Below are 18,843 nucleotides of genomic sequence, written 5' to 3'. Positions count from 1 at the left end.
GGGGAGGACATTCAGCCACCCTGAAAGAGCTGTTTGTACCCAAGGCATCCCTGCAGAAACTCCTTCACCCACCCAATAGTACTGGCCATCAGAGTCAGTCCACCCCATGTATGTCCAGAGTCTCCTGTCTGCACATCTTTGAGGGGGAAGAAATGAAAGCTTGTTATGGCCACAAAACCCCAGCTCATTGTGATCTGGTTGAGAGCTTCAATACTGATACCTGCTTCAATACTGAGACGCACAAGTTAAGGTCCAGAATTGTGTCCAACCACAGGTAAGATTACTGCATTAAACTTGCTTGAAAATAACATGATTAATAATGTCAATGATAAACAAAATGATGAGACATGCAGTCAGGACAGTGCTTTGAGATTGACTGACATTTTAAAGATACAGTATGTTTCCAGTGATACGTGCATAGGGCTAGTACAGGGGTTCCCAATTATTTTTGGCCTGCGACCATGTTTTGATGTTTCTTTCAAATTGCACCATGTAACAAAAGGGGTGCAATCACCATGTAAAAAAAGGGGTGTAATCAACGACCAATGTTAACTTTTTCAATTGGGGCTATGACAGTCTATTACAAATCAGTTTGACAGTACTTCAATCTAAGGGAAGTATAGTTTGAAGTGACGGAAATTCATGTATTGGGAAGTTCACAAAGTCATAGGCAATCATTGTATATGATATTCTGTGTGTAGAAAATAAAATCATTATTAACCAGGTTTCCATCCAACCTTTATATGTGAGTAAAGTACATGTCGAATAGAAAAATGTCACGTCAGGCTCGATGGAAACAGAACATTTATCAGTAACCTTTCCATATGTCGACAAAACAAAATACGCTAGACGAGGTGCAATGTTTTTGTGTTAGTGAAGCTAATTATGCGAGAAATGTTGGTGGAAACGCTTTTATGCGCAAATATTGATTTAATAACCATGATATTGAAGTTGTCTTGCAGTGGTGTAAAGTACTTAAGTAAAAATACTTTAAAGTACTACTTAAGTAGTTTTTGGTGGTATCTGTACTTTACTTTACTATTTAAATTGTAACTACTTTTACTTCACTACATTCCTAAAGAAAATAACGTACTTTTTACTCCATTAATTTTCCCTGACACCCAAAAGTACTCATTACCTTTTGAATGCTTAGCAGGACAGGAAAATAGTCAGATTCATGCAATTATCAAGAGAACATCCCTGGTCATCCTCTAACTCTGATCTGGTGGACTCACTAAATACACATGCTTCCTTTGTAAATTATGTCTGAGTGTTGGAGTGTGGCCCTGGCTATCTGTAAAAAGGAAATTAAAAAAAGGAAAATGGTGCCGTCTGGTTTTCTTAATATAAGGAATTTGAAATGATTTATACTTTTACTTTTGATACTTAAGTATATTTTAGCAATTACATTTACTTTGATACTTTAAGTATATTTAAAACCAAAAACTTTTAGACTTTTACTCAAGTAGTATTTTACTGGGTGACTTTCACTTTTTCTTGAGTCATTATATATTAAAGTATCTTGACTTTTACTTGAGCACTTTTCCACCACTGTTAACTTGGAGTCACGCGAGGACTTTGTATGGTCGTCCCACTACGACTTGTCTGGAAATCATGCAGTTTATTAGGCTACAGATTAAATCAATTATGATGAACTTCACAGAGTGGTGAAAGTAAGTTCACAGAGTGGTGAAAGTAAGTGGATGAGCTTGATGCTCCTTTCCAATAAAATATTGAGGGCCTTATTCTGGTGACATGATCATCAATGCTTGGCTGCTGTCATGAAAAGGTATTTTATGACATCTAGCGGCTACCAGAGGTTACTGATGTAACCCCGGTTCTACGAACCAAGTGCATTTTTTATTGCCACTACACTCACTTCTTGAATGACCAATGGCCCCACACACTACGCTTCGGTATTTTTCTGCTACCCCTGCAATATCCATGCTGATAACTGGTTTCCAACCTGCCATCAAAGCAGACGTACCCATTCTATCAATATACTCACATACCCAAGCTGTGTTCAAATACCCATACTAATATACCATATACTACATGCTTGATGAGTATATACTTCATACTATATACTATTAGTTCATTTTAGTATATTGTAAACAAACGATAACCTTTCAGTTGAGCATTACATGTCTACTGGAAGTTGATACTGTTGCTATGCAGCCTCTTGCTAGCTTGTTAGCATAACAAATTACTAGTTAGACATTTTACGACTTTGTGTGTTTTGGAAATTCGGACTGTTTAGAGCACACACTGCCCGCTCTGGCCAAGGAGCAGGGTTGATCCAAGTTCTCTGACCTCACAAAGGCAGTCAAGCACCCAAGCTAACTGGCTAAAGTTGGCTAATTTGCTTGCTACTTCCAGACACAAATACATTTCTGGGGGATTTCTGGGGGGAATGGCCCTAGCCCTCACCCTCCGATCCAACAGGTCCCAGACGTGCTCAATGAGATTGAGATCCAGGTTCTTCGCTGGCCATGGCAGAACACTGACATTCCTATCTTGCAGGAAATCATGCACAGAATGAGCAGTATGGCTGGTGGCATTGTCATGCTGGAGGGTCATGTCAGGATGAGCCTGTAGGAAGGGTCCCACATAAGGGAGGAGGATGTCTTCCCTGTAACGCACAGCATTGAGATTGCCTGCAATAACAACAAGCTCAGTCCGATGATGTTGTGACACACCGCCCCAGACTATGACAGACCCTCCACCTCCAAATCGATCCCACTCCAGAGTACAGGCCTCGATGTACCGCTCATTCCTTCGACGATAAACGCGAATCCGACCATCACTCCTGGTGAGACAAAACCGCGACTCGTCAGTGAAGAGCACTTTTTGCCAGTCCTGTCTGGTCCAGCGACGGTGGGTTTGTGCCCGTAAGCGACGTTGTTGCCGGTGATGTCTGGAGAGGACCTGCCTTACAACAGGCCTACAAGCCCTCAGTCCAGCCTTTCTCAGCCTATTGCGGACAGTCTGAGCACTGATGGAGGGATTGTGCGTTCCTGGTGTAACTCGGGCAGTTGTTGTTGCCATCCTGTACCTGTCCCGCAGGTGTGATGTTCGGATGTACCGATCCTGTGCAGGTGTTGTTACACGTGGTCTACCACTGTGAGGACGATCAGCTGTCCGTCCTGTCTCCCTGTAGCGCTGTCTTAGGCATCTCACAGTACGGACATTGCAATTTATTGCCCTGGCCACATCTGCAGTCCTCATGCCTCCTTGCAGCATGCCTAAGTCACGTTCACACAGATGAGCAGGGACCCTGGGCATCTATCTTTTGGTGTTTTTCAGAGTCAGTAGAAAGGCCTCTTTAGTGTCCTAAGTTTTCATAACTGTGACCTTAATTGCCTACCGTCTGTAAGCTGTTAGTGTCTTAACGACTGTTCCACAGGTGCATGTTCATTAATTGTTTATGGTTCATTGAACAAGCATGGGAAACAGTGTTTAAACCCTTTACTATGAAGATCTGTGAAGTTATTTGTATTTTTATGAATTATCTTTGAAAGATAGGGTCCTGAAAAAGGGACGTTTCTTTTTTTTGCTGAGTTTTGTACGGTTAGTGCGGTTATGCTGAGTACATTTACGAAACTTGGTTCTGTCGGGTTTTTCTCCTCTGCCTATAGAACGGTGACATCAAAACACTGATATCGATTTTGTGTTATTGACTGTGCTTTTGTTTATCCTATGTGTAACTCTGTGTTGTTTTGTGTCGCGCTGCTTTTCTTTGTCTACGCCAGGCTGCAATTGTAAATGAGAACTTGTTCTCAACTGCCCTTCCTGGTTAAATAAAGGTGATATATATTTTTTGGGGGGCCTTAGACTTTCATTTCATGTCATTGTGCCAACTCACTATAGAATCTGAATTCTTTATTAGATTTGAATTTTCCATCCGCAGGGAAATCCTGCCGAATTTTATCCAGAAATAAAAACAATTCTCCCCATATTCTAGCCGAATTGGTAGAATATGCTTGCTCTTCTTTTAGTGCCTCTATGGCTTTGCTATAGTTGACCTCTTCCTGGCTGTAGCTTGTGTTTAGATTTACTCACTCACTGCTCTAATATATGCCAATTTAACCATTATCTAAAGTAGTGGTACACACTTCCCTGGAGAGTAGTTATGGTTCTTGTGCCTTTTAATTGGTAACGGTTTTGATACCTTGTATTAGAACCAATACTAGAACGTCTTCCAGTTAACTACTGGAGAATGTGTGTTCCTTTATTCCATCACACAGTGCAGCCAGTCGGGCTGATAGGGTCCATCGTCCGTCCATAATATACATCTCTCGTTAATACACACTCTGGAAACAAAAACAGACACACAGAACTAACAGTATTTGGTTAGGAATGTCTTCCTTTCTAATTTGAAAAGAGTCATTTCTCCTCCATAAAAATGTTTTTTTAATTACTCTATGTAATTTTAAATGTTGTACCCACATGGTAGTTCCTCCTATGCACATTTCCGTGTAGGGTTTAACTTTATAGCTGGTTTCCCAATCATAACCAACTGTTTTACCAGTACACTGATTACTAATTTCTCTTTTACAATGTTTATATTTTTGTATATTTTTCCGTTATTTAAAAAAAAAAGTTTTTTAAATGTACCTGTAGGAATATTTGTATTTTTTCTCAGGATTGTGCCCTGGAATCACATAGCTTTTAACTGTGTCATATCATCCCATGGCTGTTTCTCTGCTTCAACAGAGAAACACAACCCCTGTCTCTAAACAGGATACTTCTGCTTCAACAAAAAGATGCCAATCGGAGATGTCCCCTGCTCCTACAGGGTCACCCTGCTTCAACAGGGGCCTAGGACTTTCCCCATTCAGAAATAACTCTGCTACCACAAAGTTTCTAACTCGGGGTGTCTTTGCTACAACAAATACATAATGTGCACAGCCTGTTCTTAGAACAGGATTTTCTATGATGTTTAAAAGAAAATCAGTCTCACCCTGAATTTCTCTTATCTGTCCGGAATGACATATCTACTGACTGACACTCCCGGCAGGTCCAAGGTGGGTCCCCCTCTGCTCTGTTTTAGTCAGAGCGTGTGGTACCCTGAGCCACATCTAACGGAGCCCCTGCGCACAGTTTAACCTAGGTCTCTTGGGAGCAATCTGCAAGCAGAGTTAGCATCCCACCACTGTCACTAATTTGTCGTGGAATATCTAATCCAAGGGAAGAGAGACTGCAGATTCTTTCAGACACTTTATCATGAGATTTCAAAAATGGAGAATCAACTACCCACTCAACAGCGCATAGTTGAAAAGCTCAACAAACAGTGCCGGTTCAATGCCTTTATAGAGAAAATACATACAACCCCTTTCTGTATTCGTGGCAGTCAGAAGATAGTGTATAAAAGGTCATTCGTTGTCTGTGTAAACTTAAGATAGGACAAGGTTGACAGCCCGAGGGCTCAGCCGTCTACCTGCATTCACAACAACAAACACTATATTGTACTCTTTTCTGCAAGGTTCCATACATGTGACTTTCTGTAGATAGTAAACCCACGGGATTTCACATGCTGCGGTCGCACCCAAACATCTCTTAGCTGTAAGCCTAGTCTTATGACTAAGTGACAACAAGACAAGTTTGTATCAAGTTAGAAAAAACACTAGCATATAACAAGAGACTATTCTTTAAGCAGTAAAACACGGGATAGCATGACTAATTATGCAATTTTACACGACAGCACCCACTTTTATAAAATAAGAGGTTGCTTCTTCTATGCAAACGAAAGATGGCCAACGATTGAACAGAGCAGTAGCTGAGTTTAAGTGCCATTCTGGGACTAATACAGCTTTTTAAAAATGTTGTGGTAACATTCTGATATCGAGTATCATGATGGTATCGAAGTCAGAATTTTCGTATCGTGACTACACTACAAAGACGATCATCAACATCACCCAACAGTTATACCTACAGTCATCCTGCAGAGTAATACACAATGGACATCTCACTGATAGCTTCCCCGTAAACACAGAAGTTTGACATGGCTGCCTGTGGTTCCCCCTTCTCTTTCCAATGGCAGTCAACTGGATAATGAAGGAAACCACCACAGGAGAAAACCTTGGATCCTCTGGTCCCAATTAGCAGCCTGAGACATTGTTGACAACATAGTTCACATAAAACATTTGCAGAACAAGATGTACTGGAGGAAGTGACAGGAAGTGATATTATCAAATCAATTCTCTATGTGTAATTTATTTATGCGATTGAACTAATCATTAAACTACTTTAATCAATTAGGATGCCAGGGCACCACGGAAAATATGTTTATAGAGTGTCAATTTCCCGAATATAACTCTTCAGATATTTTCAAAACAGTCACTTGTTAATGCATTATTATTTTCAAAACAGTGCTTATTAATGTATTATAATTACCTCATCAGTTCTCATTACTGAATGTGGCAAACCCTTGGAAATCAGCACGAACCCTAGCATAAATTATGAATCAGTGATATACAAATTGGCTTAATTATTTATTTACTAACTAACTAACCAAATCACAGAAACACATGAAAACACACACAATTAGTTCATACATGGGGTATGACATGATACAAAGAAAAAGTCCCTAGCGGACGAAACCAATATGATTGCTTGGTAGACAAAGGAAAGGGGGTGTGGACCGCTCAATAGCGGGAAACTCATAGCTGATAACTACACTCATAGAAAATGCTAATACTTTACATTAACGACCGCTCATTCGAAAATAAATTGCAATTGACATATTTACGAGTGTATGTCTTGTTGTCTCTCTGTGGTCGCCGGTCCGTCTGCAGGAGAGAGTAGACAAAAAAGTCTCTGGTTATAAGGGCACAGGACGAGACCCAGATGCAGACACGGGAGGCAGATGGTTCGAGTCTCTGATATTTATTATAATCCAAGGGGCAGGCAAGAGAATGGTCATGGACAGGCAAAAGCTCATAACAAGGTCAGAGTCCAGGAGGTACTGAGTAGCAGGCAGGCTCAAGGTCAGGGCAGGCAGTATGGTCAGGCAGGCGGGTTCAGAGTCAAGGCAGGAAAGGGTCAAAACCAGAATGACTAGCAAAAACAGAGAAAAGGGAAAAGCCTTATAAACTGCATGCTTTCCTGAGTTGTAGTGGGACGATCATACAACATATCGCGTGACCAAGTTTACTTCGATATGATGGTTATTATATCAATATTTATGCATAAAAGCACTTCCACCGCCGTTTCACGTATAATATATTTTACCGACACAAAAAGATCCCACCTTGTCTAGCATGTTTTGTTTGGAAAGCTCTGGAAAGCTCTGGAAGGCTTACGGACAAATCAGCGGTTTCCATCAGGCCTGTTGTAACATTTTTTGATCCAACGTATTTAACTCGCATAAAAAGTGTCACGTTCCTGACCTTATTTCGTTTGTTTAGCCTTGTTTAGTTGGTCAGGACGTGAGCTGGGTGGGCATTCAATGTTATGTGTTTCTATGTTGGGTTCATTTAGCCTGATATGGTTCTCAATCAGGGGCAGGTGTTTTACGTTTTCTCTGATTGAGAACCATATTAAGGTAGGCTGTTCTCACTGTTTGTTTGTGGGTGATTGTTGCTGTGTCTGTGTTTGTTCGCCACACGGTACTGTTTCGTTTCGTTCGTTCGTTTGTTCCTGTTCGTGCGTTCATGTTTTATGTTCTCAAGTTCAGGTCTGTTCACGTCGTTTTGTTATTTTGTATTTGTCAGTGTTCTGTTTAGTTGGATAATTCATTAAAATTCAACATCATGAACATTCACCACGCTGCGCCTTGATCCTCCTCTCATCCACATAAAGATGAATCACCCACCAAAACCGGACCAAGCAGCGTGGTAACAGGCAGCGGCAGCAGGAGCAGCGCAAGGAGGAATGGACACTACGTGGGAGGAGATCGACAGGTGGGCGATCGACCCAGGGAGAATGCCGGAGCCCGCCTGGGATTCTCTGGAGCAGTGTGAGGAGGGATACCGGCGAATGGAGGCAGCACGACGACGCGGTAGGAAGCCCGAGAGTCAAGCCCAAAAATTTATTGGGGGGAGGCTACAAGGGAGTGTGGCGAAGTCAGGTAGGAAACCTGCGGCAACTCCTCAAGCTTACCGTGGAGAGCGAAAGTACTGGCAGACACCGTGTTATGCGGTAAAGCGCACGGTGTCTCCTGTATGTGTGCTTAGCCCGGTGCGGTACATTCCAGCTCCTCGTATCGGCCGGGCTAGATTGAGCATTGAGCCAGGTGCCATGAAGCCGGCTCAACGCGTCTGGTCTCCAGTGCGTCTCCTCGGGCCGGCATACATGGCACCAGGCTTACGCATGGTGTCCCCGGTTCGCCAACACAGCCCAGTGCGGGTTATTCCACCTCCCCGCACTGGTCGGGCTACGGGGAGCATTCAACCAGGTAAGGTTGGGCAGGCTCGGTGCTCAAGGGAGCCAGTACGCCTGCACGGTCCGGTATATCCGGCGCCACCTCCCCGCCCCAGCCCAGTACCACCAGTGCCAACACCACGCACCAGGCTTCCAGTGTGTCTCCAGAGCCCTGTTCCTCTTCCAAGCACTCGCCCTGTGGTGCGTGTCTCCAGCCCGGTACCACCAGTTCCGGCACCACGCACCAAGCCTCCTGTGCGTCTCCAGAGCCCTGTGCGCCCTGTTGCTGCTCCCCGCACTAGCCTTAAGGTGCGTGTCCTTAGCCCGGTACCACCAGTTCCGGCACCACGCACTAGGCCTACTGTGCGCCTCAGCCGGCCAGAGTCGGCCGTCTGCCCAGCGCCGTCTGCACTGCCCTTCTGCCCAGCGCCGTCTGCACTGACCGTCTGTCCTGAGCCTTCAGAGCCGCCCGTCTGTCCGGAGCCGCTAGAGCTGTCCGTCAGTCAGGAGCCGCTAGAGCCGTCCGTCAGTCAGGAGCCGCCAGAGCCGCCCCCCAGTCAGGAGCCGCCAGAGCCGCCCGCCAGACAGGAGCTGCCAGAGCCGCCAGCCAGGAGCTGCCAGAGCCGCCAGCCAGGCATGACCTGCCAGAGCCGCCAGCCAGCCATGATCTGCCAGAGCCGCCAGCCAGCCATGACCTGCCAGAGCCTTCAGCCAGCCATGACCTGCCAGAGCCGTCAGCCAGCCATGACCTGCCAGAGCCATCAGCCAGCCATGACCTGCCAGAGCCGTCAGCCAGCCATGACCTGCCAGAGCCGTCAGCCAGCCATGACCTATCAGAGCCGTCACTCAGTCCGGAGCTGCCCCTCAGTCCGGAGCTGCCCCTCAGTCCGGAGCTGCCCCTCAGTCCGGTGCTGCCCCTCAGTCCGGTGCTGCCCCTCAGTCCTGTGCTGCCCCTCAGTCCGGTGCTGCTCCTCGGTCCAGTGGGGTTAATTTGGAGGGTCACCATTATGAGGAGGCCACGGAAGTGGCGATTAACTATGGTGGGGTGGGGGCCACGTGGACAGCCGCCACCGTGGACAGATGCCCACCCAGACCCTCCCCTATAGGTTCAGGTTTTGCGGCCGGAGTCCGCACCTTGGGGTGGGGGGGGGGGGGGGGGGGGGGGGGTACTGTCACGTTCCTGACCTTATTTCCTTTGTTTAGCCTTGTTTAGTTGGTCAGGACGTGAGCTGGGTGGGCATTCTATGCTATGTTGGGTTCATTGTATTAGCCTGATATGATTCTCAATCAGGGGCAGGTGTTTTACGTTTCCTGTGATTGAGAACCATATTAAGGTAGGCTGTTCTCACTGTTTGTTTGTGGGTGATTGTTGCTGTGTCTGTGTTTGTTCGCCACACGGTACTGTTTCGTTTCGTTTGTTCGTTCGTTTGTTCCTGTTCGTGCGTTCATGTTTTATGTTCTCAAGTTCAGGTCTGTTCACGTCGTTTTGTTATTTTGTATTTTGTCAGTGTTCTGTTTAGTTGGATAATTCATTAAAATTCAACATCATGAACATTCACCACGCTGCGCCTTGATCCTCCTCTCTTCCACATAAAGACGAGCGTTACAAAAAGGTTGAATGGAAACCTTGTTACTGTAAAACAACTATTCATTTAAAAAAGTGAATAAGTTAAAGGCAGCCCTGTCGCTTGGTTTGAAATTCAATCATGCTCAAATCCATAGATGGAGCTATGAATGCAATAACACTTGATTTTGGTGGAATCCAAACAAAGAGTGTCGAGGCATGATACATCCATTAAAGGGAAAGTTCACCCAAAATACTAAATTACATATTGGTTTCCTTACCCTGTAAGCAGTCCATGGACAAGATATGACAGCAATCCATGCTTTGGTTTAGTTTCCTGGCACCGTTTCCAAACGTTTTAGCATTTGTGGCACAATTCCCAATCAAGTCATAGTACAATATTAGCATTCTTTACAGGGTAAGGAAGCCTGTGTCATTTTGTAATTTGGGTGAACTATCCCTTTACAGGGAGAGTTGAAGTTTCTTATTTTTGAAATCCCTAGGGTGTAGTTGTTTCTGTAAACAAGTCACAAGAGGCCAGGTAGTACTGATAACACAAGAAACATGTTTAATTGCTTGGTAGAAGCTGTTTGTAAATTGCTGCTAACTGTTCCGTATGTCACTCTCTCTTCAACAGCTTTCCCCTGAGCATGGTGACATCGGGTGGAACGTCACAGACCCAGTAGATGACTTCTGGAGCTGGGCTCAGTCCTAATCGCAAAAGCTTCAACATGCTGGCCATCATTGAGTCCTGGGAAGAGGAGGGGAGCTACTACGAGGACAGCACCGGTCAGTTTCTGTTCATCTTGCTGTTAAAGGTGGGCCTGGACTGTCTGGTCCTGTCGATGTGCTTGCGTTGGCTGCACACCTCCTTCATGGGCGTCTGTGGCCTCTCCATCTTCCTGGGCGATGTGGTGTTGGTGTGCGCTGTGGCGGCTGTCTGGTTCCTCGGACCCACACGCTCCCCGGTGTCCATCTGTTTCATCTTGGCCCATGCCTCAGTCGTGTTCAACGCGCTGCCTCTGCCCATGCTGGGCCTGGGGCTGCTGGACTACGCCTCCGAGCCACGCTACACCACCTGTCACGTCGCTCCCTGTAGGGACCTATGGAACTATGCCCTGACGCTGCTGGTGTGGGTGCTGGCCGGTGTGCACTCCTGCTGCTCAGCCGTCACCAACCTCCTAGAGGTTGAGTACGAGGGAGGGAGGAATGCTTTAGGGTGCGCTGTGCAGGAGTCTGTGTTTGTGGTACATTTCTCAGTGGGGATCTCCGTGGCCATCTGCTGTGTAATGCTGCTCCACTACAAACAGCTGCCTTTGTGGCTGAAGGAGGCCAACAGGCGGTCAGAGCAGAGGGATAATGTTAACCCAATGCTGCAGAGCCACTCGAGATTCAGGTATGCCAAGTTACAGCAGCTAGGGGGTGACGAGGACGAGCAGAAAGCACTGGCAGTGGAGACCGAATGGCAGAGGCCCCCCCTTTACCTCAGCCTGACTTTGGACTTTGGCACAACGTGGGCATCTTACCTAGTCATGTGCATCGCCTGTGAACTTTTGGGCCTTGCAGTCCCTGCCTACATCAGCATCAACGTCCTATGGTTGGAGTGCGCCAACAGCGTATTGGTGGGGCTGGTGTTCTGGCTCAAGAGCGACTGACTGGGGCCTTACACTGTCAGTGGCATGTTTACTGGCATTTATAGTAAAGATTCACCATTCTTTTTTCAAATATTTTATTTTACAATTTTACAATTCAAGCAGGCAGAAATTCTGCCCGTATGACGTAGCATTGAGATAAAGCCACTTTCAACACTGGAAGTCAATAGGAATAGGACTTTTAGATTATGAAAACGTCTATCATACATGTCAGTTTTCAGGGTCTAAAGTGGGCACCTGATCGGGTTGCACTCCATTGCATTGGCTTGGCAGGTGACTCGTTTGGAGGTCAGACATGTTCAAAAATATTACTACATCTTGCTAGGTTCTAATTATCAGAATAAGACATCGATGGACGCTATGAAAGCTTAAACCAAGTTTATTTATCCCACAGGGTCGAACAGCTGAACCGACCAAAATACATTTCCAATAGTGGTGGTGTATGTACCCCAATTTGGGGTGGAATCTTCTCCTTCTCTCCAAACACTAAATCTCTGTTGCTAGGCAGGAAATGAAGTGGCAATAAGCTGTGTCTTCTCCCTTAACGTGACCTGAACACCCTTCATCACTAATCCACAGCTCTCTCCCCTTATCAGTGCTGCCACATCTGATCGTTTTCCCTCCACTCACCACATTCCAAGCTTAATTGCACCCACCCCATATACCTTTCTCCTACAGATAACCATTAACTTCTGGTGTAGACCCTCTAACCCTAAGCACTCAATATTTCAAAAGGATACCTGATAATTAACCCTATCCCAAGTTTAGAAGTTAGAACCCAGAATCCATCAGTCCCCCCGTTTTGAACATTTAACTCCATGCTGTTCAACATTACATAAGCTTGGGAATTACTTATAGATGGACAAACAATAATAATAAAACACAAACAAAAAATAAACATGATTGACATTCACCATGAGGTTTACAAACTCAGAGCCTTATGGCCTCTGTTCTATGATCACACAATTTCTCATAGAAACTGATAATAACGTGTCCGCTGGAGTTGATGACCCCTTCCATTTCAACTTTCTCCATCGGGTTCCTAAGTGAGGGATGATACAAGACATGAAAATCAACGAGAAACACAAAACATAACAGTATTAACAATGTGGTAAGCTTTGCATAATTATATATGCAAAGAAATCCCAAAGTTTGATAACATGACAATTCCCACTCTCTCTTCGCCTGATTCTATGCCTTCAGAATTTTGGATTCTGCTGGATTCCACAATAATGAAGGCCCTAGAAAACCTCATCATGCTTTCATCCAGTCTTCCCCATCAGGCCACAGGTTATAAGAGGTGTTCCCAAGCCATGTCATTTTCACTTGATAGGCACGTCACCTGATAGACAAGTGCCGCCCTTTCCCACCTGGACAATAGGAACACCTATGTGAGAATGCTATTCATTGACTACAGCTCAGCGTTCAACACCATAGTGCCCACGAAGCTCATCACTAAGCTAAGGACCCTGGGACTAAACCCCTCCCTCTGCAACTGGATCCTGGACTTCCTGACAGGCCGCCCAAGGTGGTAAGGGTAGGCAACAACATGTCTGCCACGCTGATCCTCAACACTGGGGCCCCTCAGGGGTGTGTACTTAGTCCCCTCCTGTACTCCTTGATCACCCACAACTGTGTGGCCATATACGACTTCAACACCATCATTGAATTTGCTGATGACACAAAAGTGGTAGGCCTGATCACCGACAATGTGTCAGACCTGCTCCCGCTCTTCCCCCCGAGCGCCAGGCTGCCCTGCATTACGCACTCCTGCCACCATCATTTACGCACACCTGCCTTCCCTCGTCACGTGCTTCAGTTATAATGGACTCACCTGGACTCCCTCAATCACCTGTTTATTACCTCCCCTATATTTGTCAGGTCCCCAGCTCTGTTCCCCGCTGCTGCATTGTTTGTTGTATGTCATTGTGTATCTGTGTTCTGACGTTGTTTCTGTCTTGCTCTTTATCTGTTCATAATTAAATGTCAACTCCCCATACCTGCTTCTCATCTCCGGCGTCGGTCCTTACACAATGTGAGACAGCCTATAGGGAGGAGGTCAGAGATCTGGCAAAGTGGTGCCAGGACAACAACCTCTCCCTAAATGTGAGCAAGACAAAGGAGCTGATCGTGGACTACAGGAAAAGGCGGGCCGAACAGGCCCCCATTAACATCAACGGGGCTGTAGTGGAGCGGGTCGAGAGTTTCAAGTTCCTTGGTGTCCACATCCCCAACGAACTATCATGGTCCAAACATACCAAGACAGTCGTGAAGAGGGCACGACAACAACTTTTCCCCCTCAGGATACTGAATATATTTGGCATGGGTCCCCAGATCCTCAAAAAGTTCTACAGCTGCACCATCGAGAGCATCCTGACCGGTTGCATCACTGCCTGGTATGGCAACTGCTCGGTGTCTGTAAGGCGCTACAGAGGGTAGTGCGTATGGCCCAGTACATCACTGGGGCCAAGCTTCCGGCAATCCAGGACCTGTATATAGGCGGGGACAGAGGAAAGCCCATAAAATTGTCAGAGACTCCAGTCACCCAAGTCGTAGATTGTTTTCTATGCTACCACACGGCAAGCGGTACCAGAGCACCAAGTCTAGGACCAAAAGGCTTCTACTCTCAAGCCATAAGACTGCTGAACAATTCATCAAATGGCCACCGGACTATTACATTGACCCCTCCCCCATTTGTTTTGTAAACTGCTGCTACTCACTGTTTCTTATCTATGCATAGTCACTTCACCCCTACCTACAGTTGAAGTCGGAAGTTTACATACACTTAGGTTGGAGTCATTAAAACTAGTTTTACAACCCCTCCACAAATTTCTTGTGAACAAAATATAGTTTTGTCAAGTTCGTTAGGACATCTACTATGTGCATGACACAAGTAATTTTTCCAACAATTGTTTACAGACAGATTATTTCACTTATAACTCACTGTATCACAATTCACAATTCAACTCACTGTATCACCTGTATCACCTCCACCCTACCTGACACCCTAGACCCACTCCAATTTGCTTACCGACCCAATAGGTCCACAGACGACGCAATCGCAACCACACTGCACACTGCCCTAACCCATCTGGACAAGAGGAATACCTATGTGAGAATGCTGTTCATCGAATACAGCTCAGCATTTAACACCATAGTACCCTCCAAACTCGTCATCAAGCTCGAGACCCTGGGTCTTGACCCCGCCCTGTGCAACTGGGTCCTGGGTCCTGGACCCAGGTGGTGAGGGTAGGTAACAACATCTCCACCCCGCTGATCCTCAACACTGGGGCCCCACAAGGGTGCGTTCTGAGCCCTCTCCTGTACTCCCTGTTCACCCACGACTGCGTGGCCATGCACACCTCCAACTCAATCATCAAGTTTGCGGACAACACTACAGTGGTAGGCTTGATTACCAACAACGACGAGACGGGCTACAGGGAAGGTGAGGGCCCTCGGAGTGTGGTGTCAGGAAAATAACCTCACACTCAACGTCAACAAAACAAAGGAGATGATTGTGGACTTCAGGAAACAGCAGAGGGAGCACCCCCCTATCCACATCGACGGGACAGTAGTGGAGAAGGTGGAAAGTTTTAAGATCCTCGGTGTACACATCACGGACAAACTGAATTGGTCACCCACACAGACAGCGTTGTGAAGAAGGCGCAGCAGCGCCTCTTCAACCTCAGGAGGCTGAAGAAATTCGGCTTGTCACCAAAAGCACTCACAAACTTCTACAGATGCACAATCGAGAGCATCCTGTCGGGCTGTATCACCGCCTGGTACGGCAACTTCTCCGCCCACAACCGTAGGCTCTCCAGAGGGTAGTGAGGTCTGCACAACGCATCACCGGGGGCAAACTACCTGCCCTCCAGGACACCTACACCACCCGATGTCACAGGAAGGCCTTAAACATCATCAAGGACAACAACCACCCAAGCCACTGCCTGTTCACCCCGCTATCATCCAGAAGGTGAGGTCAGTACAGGTGCATCAAAGCAGGGACCGAGAGACTGAAAAACAGCTTCTATCTCAAGGCCATCAGACTGTTAAACAGCCACCACTAACATTTAGTGGCCGCTGCCAACATACTGACTCAACTCCAGCCACAATAATGGGAATTGATGGAAATTATGTAAAAATGTATCACTAGCCACTTTAAACAATGCCACTTAATATAATGTTTACATACCCTACATTACTCATCTCATATGTAAATGTATATACTGTACTCTATATCATCTACTGCATCTTGCCATCTTTATGTAATACATGTATCACTAGCCACTTTAAACTATGCCACTTTATGTTTGCATACCCTACATTACTCATCTCATATGTATATACTGTACTCTATACCATCTACTGCATCTTGCCTATGCCGTTCTGTACCACCACTCATTCATATATCTTTATGTACATATTCTTTATCCCTTTACAATGGTGTGTATAAGGTAGTAGTTGTGGAATTGTTAGGTTAGATTACTTGTTGGTTATTACTGCATTGTCGGAACTAGGAGCACAAGCATTTCGCTATACTCGCATTAACATCTGCTGACCATGTGTATGTGACAAATACAATTTGATATGATTTGAATTCCAGTGGGTCAGAGGTTTACATACACTAAGTTGACTGTGCTTTTTAACAGCTTGGAAAATTCCAGAAAATGATGTCATGGCTTTAGAAGCTTATGATAGGCTAATTGACATAATTTGAGTCAATTGGAGGTGTACCTGTGGATGAATTTCAAGGCCTACCTTCAAACTCAATGCCTCTTTGCTTGACATCATGGGAAAATCAAAATAAATCATGCAAGACGTCAGAAAAAAATTGTTGACCTCCACAAGTCTGGTTCATCCTTGGGAGCAATTTCCAAACACCTGAAGGTACCACATTCATCTGTACAAACAATAGTACCCAAGTATAAAAACCATGGCCGTCATACCATTCAGGAAGAAGACGCGTTCTGTCTCCTAGAGATGAATGTACTTTGGTGCGAAAAGTGCAAATCAATCCCAGAACAACTGCAAAGGACCTTGTGAAGATACTGGAGGAAACAGGTACAAAAAAGATCTACATCCATAATAAAACGAGTCCTATATCGACATAACCTGAGAGGCCGCTCAGCAAGGAAGAAGCCACTGATCCAAAACCACCAGAATATGGTTTGCAACCGCACATGGGGACAAAGATAGTACTTTTTGGGGAAATATCCTCTGGTCTGATGAAACAAAAATAGAACTGTTTGGCCATAATGACCATCATTATGTTTGGAGGAAAAAGGGGGATGCTTGCAAGCCGAAGAACACTATCCCAACCGTGAAGCACGGGGGTGGCAGCATCATGCTGTGGGGGTGTTTGCTGCAGGAGGGACTGGTGCACTTCACAAAATAGATGGCATCATAAGGGAGGAAAATTATGTGGATATATTGAAGCAAAATCTCAAGACATCAGTCAGGAAGTTAAAGCTTGGTCGCAAATGGGTCTCCCAAATGCACAATGACACCAAGCATACTTCCAAAGTTGTGGCAAAATGGCTTAAGGACAACAAATTCAAGTTATTGGAGTGGCCATCACAAACCCCTGACCTCAATCCTATCGAACATTTGTGGGCAGAACTGAAAAAGCGTGTGCGAGCAAGGAGGTCTTCAAACCTGTGTAATGTAGTCTGTGTGTAGCTGGTGTAGAGGAGTCAGGCGCAGGACAGCAGATATGAGTAAATAAACGTATTTTCCTCAAAATAGACAAATACAATACAAAATAAGCGGACCGTATTTCATAAAAACAATCACTCACAAACAAACATGGGGGAACAGAGGGTTAAATAATGAACAAGTAATTGGGGGATTGAAACCAGGTGTGTAAGACAAAGACGATGGCTAGAAGCCCGGTGACGTCGACTGCCCAACGCCGCCCGAACTAGGAGAGGGACCGACTTCGGCAGAAGTCGTGTCAACCTGACTCAGTTTACACCAGCTCTGTCAGGAGGAATGGGCCAATATTCACGCAACTTATTGTGGGAAGCTTGTGTAAGGCTACCCAAAACGTTCGACCCAAGTTAAACCCAAGTTAAACCTTGTACAGATGAACGTGGTACCATCAGGCATTTGGAAATTGTTCTCAAGGATGAACCAGACTACAAGGTCTATAATTTTTTTTCTGAGGTCTTGGCTGATTTCGTTTGATTTTCCCATGATATCAAGCAAAGAAGCACTGAGTTGGAAGGTAGGCCTTGAAATATATCCACAGGTACACTTCCAATTGACTCAAATGATGTCAATTAGCCTATCAGAAGCTACAGGTCTACAGTAGCCTCAACACCACTCTCTGGGGTAGCACCATGGGGTAGCATGAACTTGCAGCATGAACTGACATGTTGTCCACCCAATCAAAGGATCAGAGAATGAATCTAGTACTGAAAGCATAAGCTACAGCTAGCTAGCATTGCGGTGCTTAAAATGTGGTGAGTAGTTGACTCAAAGTTGACTCTCTTTCACTTAGCAAATGTAGCTATCTAGTTAAACCTACACAAGCACCTGGCTCAAACAGAGAGCGATGCTAGGTTAGCTAGCTGGCTATGGCTATCCAACACTGGAATTCTTCCAAGTCAAGTTAAAAGCTATGTTGACTATTAGCTAATATGGTGACAACAGTGTAGGCTGTGTGTAGCGGTAATGATATGAAGGTTTGGCTTGGAAAGGTTTTTTCACTTGGTCACAGCACTGAAGTCCACAAGCGAAGGAAAAAGGTGTGAGGAGGATAGTGCGTAGATGGGATTCAGAATTATACAACGAGCAAAGTGATCATGCTGTTTGTATGTGAAAGTGAACTGTGTTTGCAGGTGATCAAGGGTGATTTCATTCCGCTGATTCTGTTGAAAAATGTTTCTGAAACGGAATGTAAACAGAATGTTTGATTGGTGGAGTGCTGCAGAGATGGTTGTCCTTCTGAACGTGGATGTCGATTAAGGCAGCCCCCCGCACCTCTGTGATTCAAAGGGGTTGGGTTAAATGCGGAAGACACAATTCATTTGAAGGCATTCAGTTGTACAACTGACTAGGTAACCCCCTTTCCTTTCCCTTCTGGAAGGTTCTTCCATCTCCACAGAGGAACTCTGGAGCTCTGTCAGAGTGACCATTGGGTTCTTGGTGACCTCCCTGACCAAGCCACTTCTCACCCGATTGCTCAGTTTGGCCAGGCGGCCAGCTCTAGGAAGAGTCTTGGTGGTTCCAAACTTCTTCCATTTAAGAATGATGGAGGCC

At 45.4% G+C, this 18,843-nt stretch overlaps 1 protein-coding gene across 1 annotated transcript; it reads left to right on the top strand.

The window, feature by feature from the left end:
- The first annotated feature begins 65 nt into the window (after nt 1–65).
- On the top strand, nt 66–17,455 carry LOC129860438 (uncharacterized). Its single transcript, XM_055930826.1, has 2 exons — nt 66–274; nt 10,566–17,455. Exon 2 carries the CDS (start codon nt 10,615–10,617, stop codon nt 11,581–11,583), a length of 969 nt encoding a protein of 322 aa, XP_055786801.1. The 5' UTR covers nt 66–274; nt 10,566–10,614; the 3' UTR covers nt 11,584–17,455.
- Nucleotides 17,456–18,843: the final 1,388 nt, after the last annotated feature.

Source organism: Salvelinus fontinalis, chromosome 8, assembly GCF_029448725.1.
Source record: "Salvelinus fontinalis isolate EN_2023a chromosome 8, ASM2944872v1, whole genome shotgun sequence".
Classification (NCBI taxonomy): Eukaryota; Metazoa; Chordata; class Actinopteri; order Salmoniformes; family Salmonidae; genus Salvelinus; species Salvelinus fontinalis.
This window is presented reverse-complemented; position numbering and strand designations above follow the sequence as displayed.

Excerpts from the sequence above, each read along its gene's own strand:
- LOC129860438 (XM_055930826.1), top strand. The coding sequence starts at position 10,615 with ATGACTTCTGGAGCTGGGCTCAGTCCTAATCGCAAAAGCTTCAACATG.